Source organism: Crocodylus porosus, unplaced genomic scaffold (assembly GCF_001723895.1).
Source record: "Crocodylus porosus isolate Cpor-Errol unplaced genomic scaffold, CroPor_comp1, whole genome shotgun sequence".
In the NCBI taxonomy this organism is placed as follows: domain Eukaryota; kingdom Metazoa; phylum Chordata; order Crocodylia; family Crocodylidae; genus Crocodylus; species Crocodylus porosus.
The window spans coordinates 24,694,203-24,710,960 of NW_017728914.1; the positions used below are offsets into that span (position 1 = coordinate 24,694,203).

The window sequence follows — 16,758 nt, forward strand, 5'->3', positions numbered from 1 at the left end:
ACTTGATCCCTCCTGTACAGGGTATAGCCATCCATACCCATGGTCCAGTCATGGGTGGAGTCCCACCAGGTCTCCGTTATCCCTATGACATCATAATTATTTGCAGTGAGCAGGAGGACAAGCTCCTCCTGCTTATTCCCCATGCTCCTGGCATTTGTGTACAGTCGGGCAAGTGTCCCCTTGGGAGCTCTTGCCTTGCCCACAGATTGTACCAAGGCTGGGGCAGGGGTGGGCTCCCTTAAGTGCCTTGGCCTACTGGCTTTGCAAGGGTTGCTCAGTGGGTCAGCAGTGGCAGTACTCCCCGCATCCCCCAGCAGTCTTAGTTTAAAGCTCAGTGGAGCAGGTCAGCCAGTCTGGCTGAGAAGAGCCTCCTCCCCAGGGGAGAGAGGTGGTAGCCATCTCTTCCCAGCAGCTCACTGCCTCTCTCACCAAAGAGCGGGCTGTGGTCATAGAAGCCAAAGCCTTCCCAATGACACCAGCGCCGTACTCTTTGCTTGACTACCTGGATCCTCCTTTCCTTTCTCAGCCCATCCCCCAAGACTGGGAGGATCGACGAGAACACCATCTGTTCCCCCAGGCCCTTTAGCCCTGCTCCAAAATCCCTGTAGTGCCTCATGACCCGGCTGGGAGTGCTCTGAGCTGTGTCATTGGTGCCCACGTGAATAAGGAGCATGGGATAGTGGTCTGTGGACTGGAGGAGCTTAGGGATGCTCTCCGCAATGTCCCAGATGTGGGCCCCCAGGAAGCAGCAGACTTCAGGGCTAAGGGGTGGGAGCAGCAGATTGCCCCCTCAGGATGGAGTCTCCCACAACAAACACCTTACATTTTGTCGTGGGGAGCGCAGGGGCAGTAGCTGCAGTTGGGCCTGTGTTGCCCGCGGGATCTGGCAACTCCACAGGTTCTGCTGGAGCAGCAAGAGGTGCGTACCTGTTGCTAAGCTCCGGCAGAGTAGGGGCCTTGGTGCAGCGGGCCTTAGGGTCCTTGACCACCTTGGTCCATGCCCTTCACTGGACAGAGTGGGAGGTCCCGGAATCCTCCTTTGTCCTGGAGGGAGACCACGGCCTGTCACCATTTGGAAAGTTGGAGTTCAGAGGGGCTGCTCTCATAGGCTAGGAACAGACATTCAAAAAGCTTAAGCGTGAATTAATTCAATCTAGGCAGGTTAGCCTAACCTGCCTAGATTGATTCAGTTTGCAAGTGCACAGACATTCCCTCTGGACTGAGGAAATGCAGGCACATGAAGGGCAGGGGGAAGCCAGGCAGATCCTGCTGTGCCTGCAGTCTCTGCCGGAGCTTCAGCTAGGGAGCAGAGGGGTGGGGCAAGCCCAGCTCTCTGGAGCAGACAGCACAGCCCAAGGCTGCAAAACATCTGGGATGCTGGGGGACTGTGGTTTAACTTAAACCAGGAAGGGGTCTGGGACAGATATTGCATAAAGCAGTTTGACCCAAATCAGTTAAGTCTGATGCTACATTCAACCAGGTTGATCTTAAACCAGTTTCAGCCATTTTGAAACTGATTTATGTGCACTGAACTTACATTCTGGTACAAGTTTAAACCAGTTTCTGATCACTTAAACTGGTTTATGTGTAACTTCTGTCCCTAGCCAGAGAGTACATCACAGCACACCTCAGAACACTGCATTAGATGAGCAGCAGCTCCACCAAGGAACACTGGAGTTGTTGCAGGCAAATACACCTGATGAACCCTTCCATACAAGTCAGGCCTTCACCTTCCTGCACTAGAATTAAGATAAATTTAGAAGGCAGGGGTCCATGTTATGTGAAAGCTGGAAAGGACTTTGGAAAAAAAAATACCCCCCCCCCCCCAACTGATGTGCATGTAAAGCAGTCCCTTGTCATCATATGTAGTCAGCTGTCACCTTATTTTACAGGGGTAGCAAAGGGGAAAATTGTTTGGAATCACCTTAGCAAAGGACTACTGAAAAGGTACAGCCAAGAATTTTAAAGATATGTTTATTATTGTGCTTTAGCACTTTCTGGTCTAGATAACAACCAGCCACAGAGCTATGTGTCATGCTGCTTTGCGTGAGACAGGAGTCAAACTGGAGAAGCGGCGCAGGAACTCAGACAGAGGAAACATCTTGGTTGTTGATTGATCACCATGGTGCTCATCTGAGCAAGCAAAATGGAGAAACTTGTGCTGTCACAGACTGAGCCACAAAACCAGAAGAATAGTAATCTCATCCTGGTATCTAATGTGCTAGCTGAGAACCCGTGTGCTGTTTCTCCCCAGTGCTTGCACTTTGTATGCCAACCCCTTCTGAAAAATGCAGATGCTCAGTGGTGTTGTTTGCACTTCAGTACCCTTAATAGTACTAATTGGGGATTTCAACAAATAAAGCTGTAACGCAAGATGTGCAGTTTCAGGCTTAGCCAGTTCTCCAGCTAAAAATTATCCCCACCCCATCTTCAAAATAGTCATACTGAGAAAGAAATTAGAGAGGAGTAAGTGAAATCCTAGCTGTTCAGTCTGTCACGTCCAGTCTTTCTTGGTCAGAGTTTATTTTAGATGCTGTTGTATGTACATTAATTGTTCAGCTCTGCAAATGCTCTCACGTAGACAAGACCTTGATCCATTTTTACAATAAAGCCTGCAGGATGCTGCCCACTGATAACAGGCAGGTAGAGAGCCAGCAGGGATTACTGATCGTTATACATTCATACACAATCCTGTTAAGATTAATTGTAGCCAGCCTCAGGAAGTGCTCCTAACAGCACGATCTCATTGCTTCTTGCCTGCTGCTTGTGTTCAATTTCAAATCAGGATACATAACATATACTCCTATACGGCAGTATAATACCTAGCAAAATAAGAGCCCTGAACTGGTGAAGAGGGTGAGTAGAAGAGAAATAAGAAAGCTAAAGCAGCCCCCACACAAAAAACAAATTCTATTTCGGCCTCTGCTGGGAGGCAGCAAGGAAGCAGACCTCTCCCTCCAGCTGATCCTTCTTGCAAATTCTTGCCAGCAGGATCCACTAATAAAGGCTTTTTTTTTTTTAAAGGAATGCATAACAAAAACACTTTACCAAGTATTTTTAAAACAAAACCCAAGCCAGATTTCATGCATGCAAACTGAAATGATTTACAGTGTTAAAGGGCATGCAGAGTCAGCAAGCAATTTGATTTTTAAACTTACTCCCCTCCCACCCCACTCCCATTTTTTTCAGTTGAAATGGGTATCTGCAGTGGGGAGTGGTTTTAAGGTTTCCTGGCACTGGCAAGGGTGAAATAAGCCAATATTTTCAGGGGAAAAAAGCCCTCTCTTCGGGGCTTGTGTGGTGGCAGGCAGTTGGCTTCAGTTTACCTGTGCCCCCTGCCGAGCCACGCTGCCAGACTTCTGGCATCAAACAGAAATCCTGCTGACTCATGAAGTACAACTGCTGCCTGGAGCACTTTTTCCATTTAAAAAAACCCTAGCCCTAATAAGTAAATGCATTCTCGTAATCAAAATCTGATTGGTTGCTAAGCAGGAAAAGTCTTTGCCCGTTAGCAAAATAACTTCTTCTCGCTCCCTCATTGCTGAGCGTGCCTGTAATCAGGAAAAGGAAAGACTGAAAATAACCAGCTTCCCTTTTTATTAAAAGGATACTGGTAACAACAGTAATGGGCATGGAGAGCATTACATGAGAGTGGCTCCAGTTATAGTTTTCTAATTGATAATCCCTTTGCATAGTGCGTAAGCCTGGAAAAAACAGTGTTAAAAGTACTTGAAAACAGGGTACCAAACCTTGGTCCCAAAACTCTTTCAGTTATCATGGAGTTGGACTGAAATGCTTTTAAAGAGAAGCCAGAAAAGCTTTTGTAAACAAGACCAGACACAAGAATGTAAAGATCCCCAATTATTTACACAACGTTTGCACAGCATTTTTTTTTAAAGAAATACATTTTAAAATGATCTTTAAAGGAATAGTTCCCCATTTCTCACCATAACGAAGTAAAAAACAAAACAAAACGCAACAATCCCCCAAACCCAGTAAAACAAAAAGAAAAAGACCAACGCAACCACCACTCAGTGAGTAAATTCTGACCAAGTCTTTATCTTTGATTTTTGCTCAAGCAAATTTCCTACTCAATTCAATAGGTGTCTCATAGTTTCATTTCAATAAAAACCATAAATATTTAGCTCAAGAAACACTTCACAATCCTACAGCTGTTGGCATAGGACCAAAGTGCTTTGCAGTCATTAACTAAACCCCAGATCCTCCTTGTGTGCTATGAGGTCACTGTACCCAAAACAGAAAGCTAAGCTGTTTGGACATGGCACTTTAAGGCCACACAATGGCAAGGAAGTGGAAAATACCGTATTTAGCTGAGAACTGCAGGGATAATTTAATTGCCTTTTTTTTTTTTTTTTTTTTTTGCTTTTCCAGAAGAGCAGCCCCACAAAACTGAGGTGCGTTTCTTAAGTGGGGAAGCTGATTTTCAAAGCACGCTGCTTTGATTCCTGCTCTAGAGCGCAGCAGCTTGGCATTATTATTCACACAGCTGAGAGAATCAATTGACTTAGAGGCTCATCATCCTTCACTCCATAAGTCTTAATGATCGCCTCTCCTTTTTAATGGTCTTAGGGCAATTTGGCTGTATGCTAGCTTCTCCTGGTCTCACTCTTATTTCACAGCTCTAGAGATCTTTAGCTCTTTTCAGAATCATAGATCTGCCCAAGGAGACCAATCTTCAGTAGCAACCAGGATTTCAACTTTAGTTAAACAGGAAAGGTAGAGTGAGTCAGCTGAAGATTAGCTCTTCTCCTGCTGTATGTATGCATCCATAACTTGGAGGGAAAAAATTTCCTCTTTCATCCTGCCATTCAAAAACAAAGTGCCTATTATATTATTTTGGGGTGTGTTCTTTGCAAAAAAATATAGCGTGAACATTAGAATTTGGGGCCGACAGGTTTAGCACAAAAGTTCTTAAGAAAAACACAGCAATTGGACCTTAGATTGCCAGAAGCAAGGGTGACAACTGTGGGTGAGACTTACCTGAGACTTGTACCTTTCAAGACCTGTGCTCGAGGTTTTAGATTTCCTTTGCAAGAGTTAATGATATGACAGTTCTAAGGCCAGGGAGGGGAGGGAAGATGAATAGGTATGAGATGAATGGATATGCCTTAGGTGCTTGCAAATGTGTTGGGAGAGCCTGGATTCAGGTTTTGGCAAGTATGTAAGAGGAGGAGCTGATTTTCAGATTTTTTTTGGTCCTAAAACCCAATTATCTACATTCTTCAGTGCTTGCATATACACTCAGTTATTCTGGAGACAGTTGTGCCTACATGCACAGCAGAAGGCTGAAGGGCAAAGGGGAGAAGAGATGGAATTTCTAGAATGCAGCTCCTTTCCAAATTTACATCGGCAACTCTCCACAAACGCAACCACCACTGGGCACGATGGAAGGGAGTTTCGAGGGCACACTCCACATGTCCCAATGTATGTACCCTTCAAATGGAAGTGGGCCCAATCCACACAGATTATTTCTGCAGTTTCGGAAGGAAGGAAGTTGCTTGGACTAAGGAAAGGATGGAATACAGGCATGCTAGATCATTTGTGGCATCTAAATATCCTTGTATTGAGACTCTTCCTATGAATCTTGTTCTCGGTGCATTTTTCTGCTGATCGCAATGGATGTTTCTCTTTCCCAGTTATTACACGGCCATACCGTGACACGCATATAGCTGGCCACTTCTACACGAGATGCTGACTGTGCAGTTGTTACTGTGCAGTCATTTACTACTTGTTTCTACAAGTATTATGTATATAAGCCAATACTAAATGACTGCGCAGGAATCAGTTATTGCACAGTAGTGTCACTGAATGGCTTTTAGGTGATGTTGACTGTGCAGTAGCTCATTACTACCGTGCAGTAGTAACGAGTTACTGAGCAATCAGTGTCTTGTGTAGACGTGGCCACTGTTGCAAAGAAAACCATTCATAGAGACCTCACATAATACTTGTTCTCATCACCTAACAATGTAATTTGTAGGGATTTCAACACACCTAACATCTGATTTAAACATTTTAAAAGGCCTCATTAAAAGCCATTTCCAGATCATGCCTGGCAATACATGTAACATAGGATGATAAAGGGCTGCAGCTATGTAAAAGAAGGGAACAGTGGCAACAAAGACAATCTAGAGAAGAAATCAAAATCCCAGGAAGGATATAAAAAGATGCTCTTTAATGATTACCAGGTCTATTCACCCCTTAGCTTCAATTCTTACACTGATAGACTGCAGCTCAAAAAAAACTGGACCTAGGTAAGTTGTAATCAATCCAGCGAGGCTTGTAGAATTGTAATGGCTAGTAGCCACTTTTTGGCCTTGGTAACTATAGCTCTTTGTAAGAGCAAAAAGCAGTGAGCACATATGGGAGAGGAGTCCAGCCATTAAACAACTTATCCTTCTACACTACGATACATTACCTCTGAATAAAGATAGAGAGGAGGGAAATGGTAGTTATGGTCATTCCCAAGCAGAAGATGGGGTCTTCAGGGATCTCAGAGTCCACCATAGTCTCAAGAAAGGATCTGAGAATTAAAAATGAAAACCCGGACGGAAAGATTTCCAGGTTAACCTCTTGACCAACCCCTGGGTTTCAGTATTTTCCTTATGCAAGCAGATGAAGGGAACTTCAGACTTCCCGGACACTTTCCTAGGTAGCTTAAAAAGTTTCATCAGACTGGAGCTAAATTAGGCTTTACCAACAGCCACAGCAGTGCCTAAGACAGTTACAAGTTTGACTTTAATCAGCCTTGTTTATATGCCAAACATGGACAGTTGTTCTCCAGCTACAGACTAGCCACTGAAATGTAAAGAGCTGTTTGGCTTTGGCAGGTAATTAAAGCCTTTACTGGAGGCCGCATTTAAGTCAACAAAAATGATTTTTAATATGCATACTTGTGTGTGTGTCAGTAGAGAAATGGTTTTTATTTTATTTTATTTATAGGGTGCATTTTATCAGAGGGGGGTCACAAGACATTTTTTCAATCAGGGAAAGTGCTGCCTCCTGGTCCTAAGGTGCTATGCAGGCATCCATTTCTTAGTTGAATTCACAGCTAATCTGCACAAAAGCACTCACAGTGGAGGAAGTCCAGATTCAACTTCTGTCTTCTTTTGAATCATTTGTGGTTCATTAAACATTTTGTTTTCGAGTTTTCCTACCTGTTGGTGGGAAAGGTCTAATCCTTCCCTGTATTCCTCCCTTCTGCCATAAAAGTTAACAATGCATTGCCTACTCTGCTTGCTTTGTGTCACTTTCAGACAACTCCAATCAAGAATAAATTCAAAATAAATTCAAACATTTCAAAGCATGGACGTGCACAGTTAAGGCACCACAATAAACTTAACTCTGACCCTCTAACTCTGGAAACAGGATGTGTTGGTCAGCTTGCATGCCCTCTGCTGGATAGCGTCGCAGCAACACAACCAAAATAGTGAAAGGTTACTCATTAGCAGTAGCCATAATGCTCCTCTCCCTTGTACCTACTGCCTTGGCAGTTTTGCTTTTTAAATGATCTATCTAACCACCAGATAGTAAAATGGGACAAAGTTTGGCCCTGGACTAAAGAGTATGCATCTCTAAAACCTGTAAGTAAACTGAATAAATAGTCTTATATTTGTAATCTTTGCTATTATCAGTGCTATCCTTTTGTGATTCAAACAAATACTTTCTCCATGAACAGCTGGTGGTTAACCAACAAGCAAATGTTAACTATCAGCCACTCTAACACATGGACAAGAGTGAGTAGAAAGATGAGAGAGGGATAGAATAAATAACTTACAGATTCGAATTCGGAGATGGACCTCCTGCAGAATTTAACAGAGTTCTTGAAAGCGTGTGGAGAGAAAGGGATCCTGGAATCCTCCCTGTCTGTGTACTGCAATTGCAGACTGGGTATAAATTACAGGGCAGCCTGGAGACTTTTGCCTTACAGTAGCAGATAAAAAGGACTAGCTTCAGCTTACAGAGCTGCCCAGGATTTTCTGCAAAGTCCAATTACTTAGCTTTTAAAAAAAACAAGCACTGCTTTATACAGAAAACTGTTACATATATACCACACAGTAATAACAGCAAGCTCGGTGGAACACTGGCACATTCTGAACTGGGGCACGGACAGTTGTTTTCCTGCTGCTAAAGTGCAGCCCATGCTTGACCGAGGCTCAGAACGTACGAGATGAATACCGCAGCTACCAACTCCGTTTCTTCCTTGGTAGCAAAGAGCAGCTCCCCGCTTTGTCCTGCGAATTCTCACCATTACAAACCATCCCTGTATTTCAGACATGCCCCAATGGAATACTGACACCAAATACTGCCAAAAATAGCCCACAAATTGGATGGCTTCTTCTATTTATATGCTGCCAAGTTTATTTTACAGTAGCTGTGTAGGCTTTTTAGTGGCTCTTCATTAGGAGAAGCAGCATGTCCCAGTAGATGGGGCGCAAGGCTAGCAGCCAAGAAACCTGGGTTCCATTCTCCCTTTGAGCCACTGCAGATAAATGTAATCACTTCTCTGCGACTCTCAGATTTTGCCTTGTATATTTGTGCTGGACTACTCGTTGGAGCAGGGACTACATCTTATCGTGTGTGTTTAAATATTACATAGCACAACTGCTCTCTGATCTCACATGGGGTCTTTAGGTGCAGCTGGAATACAGATGTCAAAATAATGAGTAAGGTAAATAGCCCTCACTGAGTTTTCTGCCATTCACACGTTTGAGTGAGCACAGCAAGGAGTGCAAGCAATCTCAAGAGCTGTCTTGTTGGAACACTGTGTTATAAAAAGACACACTTGAAATAAACATAACTTCATTGAACAGTAATCATGTCCTGAACAGAGCAAAATAACCTTAATGATCATTGATCAAGTATGCTTTATATAGAAGCAAAACCACTTACACATAAAGACCCTGAGTTGTTAAAAAGCACATGTTCCTCCCCTCCATTAAGCCCGTGAACTACCCTTTCTGTACACACTGTACTCTCCAATACACCCAAGAGCTGTTCCCTACAATTCAGAGCAAAGATTAAAGACCATTAGCCAGTACTGATTGGCAAAAATCAGCATATGTTCAACTACTAGTGGACCATGAGGAGAATTTAGCAATAAGGTTTTGGCAGGACAGCAAATTAGGCTAAAGCAAATATTTAAAGATGAACTAGTACACTTCAAACAAACCTTAAAAACAAAAGCAATGCAGGTAAGAACTGAGAGGACAGAACTGGTTCAAATAGTGCAGACTGAATCATGGCAGCTGTGTTTGTGGGTAATCCAGGGCACTGGAAGTACCATCCAGTCTGAAGTAAGCAGCAATATAGATAGCATCAATGAAAGTGTGCTAGTAAAAAGCCATATGCTCCCCTCCATGCAAGCAACTTCAGGAGATTTAAATAAGTTGTTGTTATTTTTTATTTGCCTTTGGTATTACTGCCTTTATATGCAATGCTTTAAGATTTGTCTCAACAGCTTTCCTTTAAAACAAAAAATAGCTTGAATTTCTCATAGCATCACTAGATTCTTGTCTAGAAGTTGAGGATTAAAAAAATAGCTCCAAATATTGGCAGCAGCATAATAAAAATCAAGAGTTATCTATCATCAGCTAAGAGACAGCAGGATACGATACAAGGATGACAGTCATCCAGTAAACTGGGAAGTCAATAGAGAGCCTGTAGATGACTGAGGCGGCCAACCCAAGATCCACGTCTGACTGACAACATAGCAAATAGTTCTGGGAGGAAGGAGTTGATCATGATGATGTCAGGTCCCAGCTCTTTGCCTTCATCTCTCTTATCTATCCGCTTCCTTTGTGAGGAAAGTTAGCTCAAAATAATCAAAGCTTTGTTATATGTTATGGAACTACTGGGGAAAAGTCTCCCAGGAATTGACGTTAATATCACATTTCTTCAGATTAGCCTTCAAGGCATCTTTAGATCTCTTCTTTTCCCTTGTCTATAGACCACAGAACGAACATGAGCCATCAGTGCAATGCTACAGCCAGCAGGACAAACAATACTCTGGCATGCATTAACCAACACATCTCAAGCAAAACCGAGGAAGTGATTCTTTCTCTTTACTCAGCACTGGTGAGACCACAGCTGGAGTGCTGTGTCCAGTTCTGGGCGCCACACTTCAACAAGGACGTGGAAAATCTTGAGAGAGTCCAGAGAAGGGCCACCTGTAAGATCAGAGACTTGCAAGGCAAGCCTTTACAAGGAAAGGCTGAGGGTCTTGGGTCTCCTCAGCCTTAAAAAAGAGAAGGCTGAGAGGGGACTTGGTAGCAGCTTACTGCTATATCAGGGGAATACATCAAGGGCTCGGTGAACAACTGTTCACCAGGGCGCCCTTGAGGAAAAGCAGGAGCAATGGCCACAAACTCCTGGAAGACCGTTTCAGGCTTAACACTAGGAACAACTTCTTCGTAGTCAGGATGTCCAGACTGTGGAATAAACTCCCTCCAGAAGTGGTGCAATCACCTACCCTAGAAGTCTTCAAGAGGAGACTGGACGGTCACCTCTCTGGGGTCACCTGACCCCAGTTGTCTTTCCTGTCCAATGATCTTGCATAGTCCCTTCCAGCCCCTTACAATTTATGAGTCTAGAACAGTGACCATTGGTGAGTTAAGAGCATACAACATGGTGTGGAAGCTAGTTGTCAGTCATCCTTATCACATGCCCCATCCAATGGAGCTGATGCCAAATAAATGTGACTTCAATGCTGGTGGTGTGTACTTGAGCCAGAACGCTGGCATTCATTCTTCTGTTCTTGCAATTGATTTGGAAGGACAAAAGAATGGAGAAATTCTGACCTCCCTGATGATTTTGACACCACAGATCACTGGAAGAGCCTCAAGAAAGGCATCCATGAAGTGTGCAAAGAATCTTTAGGCTTCTTCACAAAGAAACATCAGGACATGTTTTATGAGAACAATATGGAGATTCAAGGTCTCGCTGATGAAAAAGGAAAGCCTTCAAAGCTTGGCAGAATGCTACAGGCTTCAAACAGAAGCAAGAACCACATTAAAATTTGAGAGAGAAAGAACAAGTAGTTGGAGGACAAAGCAAAAGAGATGACAACCATGACTTGCATAGTTTTTTCAGCGCAACCAAAGCCATCTACAGCGAAGCACACGAGCAGCCTTCCTTCTAAGGTCCAAGGATGGACTAATACATTTTAAAGACAGCTCCAATGCCTAATGGAAGAAGCACTTTCAAGAGCTCCTGAATGAAGATTCAGATGTTGAAGACAATACCCCATTAAGGACTACACCTTGCAGATCCACCAATTTATCAAGACACCTTGAAAGCCATTAAACAGATGAAAAACAATGGAGTATGTGATCCTGATGGAATCCCAACTAATATATATAAGCAAGGTGGAAAAAAGTTCTCTCACCAACTACACGTCACTACTATGAAAATCTGGAAACATGAATGGATTCCAAGTGCCTTGGGAGGTCCCAAAATCATTACCGTATTCGAGAAAGGAGATAGATTTGATTGCTACAGTTATCCTAATATTGTATTCCTGTCCACTGCTGGGAAGACCCTTGCCTGCATTCCCTTCAACAGACTCCCTTCCCTCACAGAGGGGATTCTATGCGAGTCCAGGAGCTAGCAATGCCATATGGAAACTTTCTGGTTCCCTCAATACTGTTTAACTTTCTGGGAGGAAAAGAACATACTGCTGGTAAAGCAAATAACAATGGTTAAACCTTCTGTTGCTATGAGGATTGTTGCTTACTATTAGTTTGGGTTGCTGCTAATGTAAAGAACTTTATGCTTTTCTGAAGACTTTCATTAGAGGAAGTCGTTGCTGGGAGCAAACATATTTCACAGGAAAAAAAAGTGATTTCACCACAGTATTCAGGCTTCAACACCTTTTCATGCCTCTGAGTTGCACCGTATTTTTTTACTTCATAGAATGGAGTCGGTGTTAAAAAATTCTAGTTAAAGAGTAACAGTCCTGAGGAAAAAAACAGTATGTAATCATGTGAAAGAAAATCTGTGGGAGAAAATAGGAGTTAGGCACCTATTTACTTTGAAAAACCTAGATGTTTATCATGATGCACATGCCCAAGGGAGGTGGTGAATTAAGCCAATCTCATTACCTACATTTTAGGTGTTCAACTCCGAAACATTGACATTCTTTTACTGTAATCCTGTGCGATAGATGTCAAGCGGCACAGCACAGTGCAGAGGAACAGCCTTTTTACCAGCTCGCTCACATACTTGGGGTTCCAGTACTGCCACCAACACAGCAGAAATGCCTAGGAACTTCAGAGCCATGAAACATGATCCTGTTAAGAAAAGGACTGAAGGCACAGCCTATCGGCCAGCGGAGAGTTACTTCTTTGCTCAGGTCTCATACAGGTGTACAGAGTAAAGTAACAAAGCAAAAGCAGTCACAGAAGCTTTCCTGCTCACCACCTCTCCCCAAAAATCTACTCTACCAAAGCCTAAATGCTTGAGAGGCAGATTTACCCATACACTATCTATTACAACCCCAAATGGTGTTTTCATAGAATCACAGAAGTCGGGTCAGCAGGGACCTTGTAGATCTTCAAGTCCGACCCCCAGCCTGGGCGGGAGAAAAGACTGGACTCAAATGAGTCCAGCCAGGTAGGCATCAAGCCTCTTCTTAAAGATCCCCAGGGTAGGAGCCAGCACCACTTCCCTTGGAAGTTGGTTCCAGATACTAGCCGCCCTAACTGTGAAGTAGTTCTTGTGGATGTCTAATCTAAATCTACTCTCTAATAATTTGTGTCCATTGTTCCTTGTCATGTCAGGGGGTGCTAGGGGAAACAGTGTCTCCCCTAAACCCTTCTGGTCCCCCCTAGTGAGTTTATAGACAGTCACCACGTTTCAATAGACAGTCACCAGGTCCCAGCCACCAGGTATAGTTTTGTTTTGAGCTTCGTTATATTCTGGGCCCTGTAAACCTCAAGGCTAAAGCCTTGAAGAAAAACTTTGCTTGGAGGAAAAAAAGCCAAAAAATGCCATCTTAAAGCCCTTCCCCCTTTGTGTCCAGTAGCAAAAATATCAACAGATAGCGAGCAGCAGTATGTGAAAATCTAGTCCCAGAACATTGCAAACAAGTCCCACCCTTGGCATCAGATAGCCAAGCAAAGTTTTAGCATTTGTGAAGTCCACATGGTAATCGGCTATAGAGCAAAGGAAAAGCAAGGGCCAGAAATGAAAACGTGGGTGTTTTGGAAATGCAGGCAAGGCAGCATAAGAGCTAAGTTCACATGGGGCATTACACCAGTTCTAGGATGTTCATTTACTTGGTCACAAACAGAGTTCTACAGCTCCGGGTCTATATCTTTGCAGAGAATGATGTAAGTACAGAAACTACTCGCGCAGCTCATGAAGACACGCTCTGAATCCAGGCAACAGCTTTATGTTTCAAAATTGTAATAATAATAGCTCTGAAAGGCTGACATGCTTTTCAGCTTCCCCAATTTACCAACACTTACCAAGTCCACTTACCAAGATCATCACAAGAAAAAGTGAAGTGACTCCTCACTGACTTCCAAGGGACCAAAAATCTTTTAGAGCAGAGTGGGAATTTGCAGACTTTGAACTGTGTGAAAGTAGTGGAGGTAGGAGGAGGACCTTGCAAGGTTGCTGAACGAGGGCAATGACATTCTTGTAATACCATCCTAGTCAAAGCATTTGAAGGGATAGTTGTTGACAAGACTTACTGAGTGACATACAGAAACACAGTGGGAAATGCAGAAAAAGAGGTCTGCAAGTGTTTAGTATCAGGTGGGAATTTCTTCAGATCTGTGGGAAAAGCAAGGGAGAAAGTTGGCAGGCCCAACAGAGCCCCAAAAGGAAGGAAATTCTCCTCAGCAGAGCCATTGGCGCGAGCATTCAGGTGAGACAAGGTCAAGGGATTTCACAATAGCTCATCCATCCCCTGGAAGTCAACGTTAAAGCTGCTGTTTTTTGTCAGATGAAGAAAGCTCTCTCATAAGCAATGGTACAAATTTGGCTGGAGACCAGCTGTTACTGAAAGCAGTCTTAGATCTTAATTAACTAAGTAAGAAAAAAAAACCTGTTTCATTAGGGCTATGTTCCACAGCTTTATTTACCTTTCTCTGTGCTTGCTGGAGTTGATACCAAATGCATCACAACAGTTGAAACAGTAAAGTAATGTAAAGACCTACTTGAAAAATATCCCACACATTTAAAATAGATTAAAGCTAAACCAAATATAGCCAAAAATATACCAAATACTAATGCGCTTTGTAATTCAGACTTGGGTAAAAATGGACTGCACATGCTAGATCCCCATTAAAAACAAGTTAAATTTTATTCTTCTAGTAATACTCGAGTCAGACTAAGAGTGAAGTTACATACTACCCTTAAACCACACTAAGGCCGTTTATAACACAAGCATCCACATGTTCAATTTTGTTAACTCGTGCTAGGTGCCCTCTGAGCATCTCAAAGTTATGCTACTTCAGGCAAGGTTTAACTCTGGGTCATGCTACCCAGCTCATGTTAGGGTAACTTCAGTCTACTCCAAGGAGATAAAATGAGCAATCTGCAATCCTCCAGCATCCCAGGATATACCACTCTCAGCCTCCTCCCACCATCAGAACAGGGATAGAGCCTAGATATCCTGGCTCCTAGCCCCTGCTTGCCAGTCCTCTAGTGGCAAATCAGAGCTGTGCAGGCAAAAAATGGTACTAACCTTTAACACATGACTGCTCACAGCATGTTCCAACTTTAACAGCACTTAACAGTCCACAAATTTAGTATGGTCTAAGCATAACGTGTAACTTCACTTTAAGACAACATCCTGATTAAAGATTTGTGAATTAGCTGGGCAGAGGCCTTAAGACACACTACTTATCACAGTACTTACAGTGAGTTTGGCCTGTTAGGTTTAATTATTTCTAGGTCAGGGTCACTTGAGTTCAGGTTGGGTTGGGGAGCACTGTTGGAGAGGAGGAAGCTGTTTACATTTGAAGATATGACAGATTCTAGGCTGGAGTTGATGATACTGTTCCTTTTCTCCTCTAAAAGAAAAAAAATAAATTTCCTTTAATAATAGCAATGTATGGTGATAGTCTATTAAGTTGTTAGGTAGTAAAGAATAGTACAGGCATTTCTATTAATAGCCCTTGCGCCGATAATATACTAACTTAGGGGAGCCCAAGAGAAACAAAATCAAGTTACAAAAATGTCTTCACCTATATTTTCCTTTAAACATGAGTAATACTCTTTCATATGACTTTTTTTAGTAGGCAAAACATTTACCAATTTTTCTCAAGTCACTAACATCACCTTGCAGCCTGGAGGATGCCAAAGTACTGCTCAATCTTCCAAAAACTTAAAATTATACCCATGGATCAATTTATACATCTCTGAAACCCAGTTACCTAGGGGTGAAACATGGTGACTGTATGACAGATTATATAGATGTTATTTAAGTTAGGAAAAATGCTATTACTGAAGATGGGACACTGGGTTAACAACCAGAGTTATTTTCAAAGGGGGTCTATAAATCAAAGTGAAACATCAATATACACAAGGAGAAAAAAAGAACAAATGGAATTGTTTTATATTTTCCCTCCAGCTATTTTAATATCTGTATTTTTGTAAATGGTGTTTCAGGCAAGATCTTCCATTTCAAGTCTCATCTGAAAGACCGTCTCTAACAGAGTGCACCTTCTGCCCCCTCAAACACCAAAGAGGGCTGATCCTGTGCTGAGTTGGAAGGAAATGCCGTCAATAAAATCACTAGTGTAACTCCTCTGCACACCCCTTTTTTGTTAGAATCCTCCTCTTTACATACCGACCAGACTCAGCTCCACTTGGAGCTCGCAAGATCTGCCTAGGTAACATTACAGTTTGATACAGCGTCATACTTGCAATACAGAGATATCTGCTGATGTGTAAAATACCCAGGTTCTTTTTCAGTGTTAGCTCTACCCTCAACACTATGGCAAACTGCATTAAAATACCATATTTTCCCACGTACAACACACCCCCAAATAAAAGATGTGCCCCGGTTTTGAAAGGCAGAATGAAGAAAACAAGATCTTTCCTTAAGATCCTCTGCTGGGGGAGGGCATGAGAAGAGAAAGCAAGTGGGCACAGCCAACTGCTAAGGACCCAGCATGTCACAGATACAGCTTTACTTTTGCTTTCTCCACCAGAGGCAGAAACTGCTACTGCTATATTTCCTCGCTTATAATGTGCAGGCTAATTCCCAGTAGCTGAATTTTGAAAAAAAGCTGCATGAGAAAATATGGTATGTTAAATACTTTTCCACCTAAAGAATGATTGTACTGGTCACAAGTATGTTATTCTATCATCAGTAACATGGAAGATATTTACGGGAAGAAGTGGTGCTCTGAGATAATCTTTCTATTAAAGAGGGGCATACCACAGGCAAAGAGAACCGTCAAAGTTATGCTGGAGAGGCTCAGCTGGGTAAGGAGTGAACAAGAGGGTGTCAGGTTTGGTGGCGACTAAAGAGATGGACCTAAGCTGCAGCACATGGATCCAGATTCAGGTCTGAACTTTCCCAAGGTTTCAGTTGGTTTGAATACAGTCTCTGTCACCCTCTCTTACATATTGCACATGTGTATGTGCTTTTATACTGGGTGCAAACAGATGCAACAACCAAAACCTTTCCAAGTGAAATGCACTCTGACACATTTCATAAAAGAAATATTTCAGCTAGGGATCTCATGGCCCCTGGGTCATTCCTGAATGGAACAGATTTGG

The 16,758-nt window shown here is 42.8% G+C and overlaps 1 protein-coding gene across 2 annotated transcripts in view; it reads right to left on the bottom strand.

The window, feature by feature from the left end:
- The window catches only part of ARHGAP26 (Rho GTPase activating protein 26), a 313,273-nt gene that overhangs the window by 60,581 nt on the left and 235,934 nt on the right, over window positions 1–16,758 (bottom strand). For both annotated transcript variants that reach the window (XM_019535005.1, XM_019535006.1), the window contains exon 20: window positions 14,888–15,041. In XM_019535005.1, coding sequence (XP_019390550.1) covers window positions 14,888–15,041 — 154 coding nt within the window. The remainder of the gene's footprint in view (window positions 1–14,887; window positions 15,042–16,758) is intronic.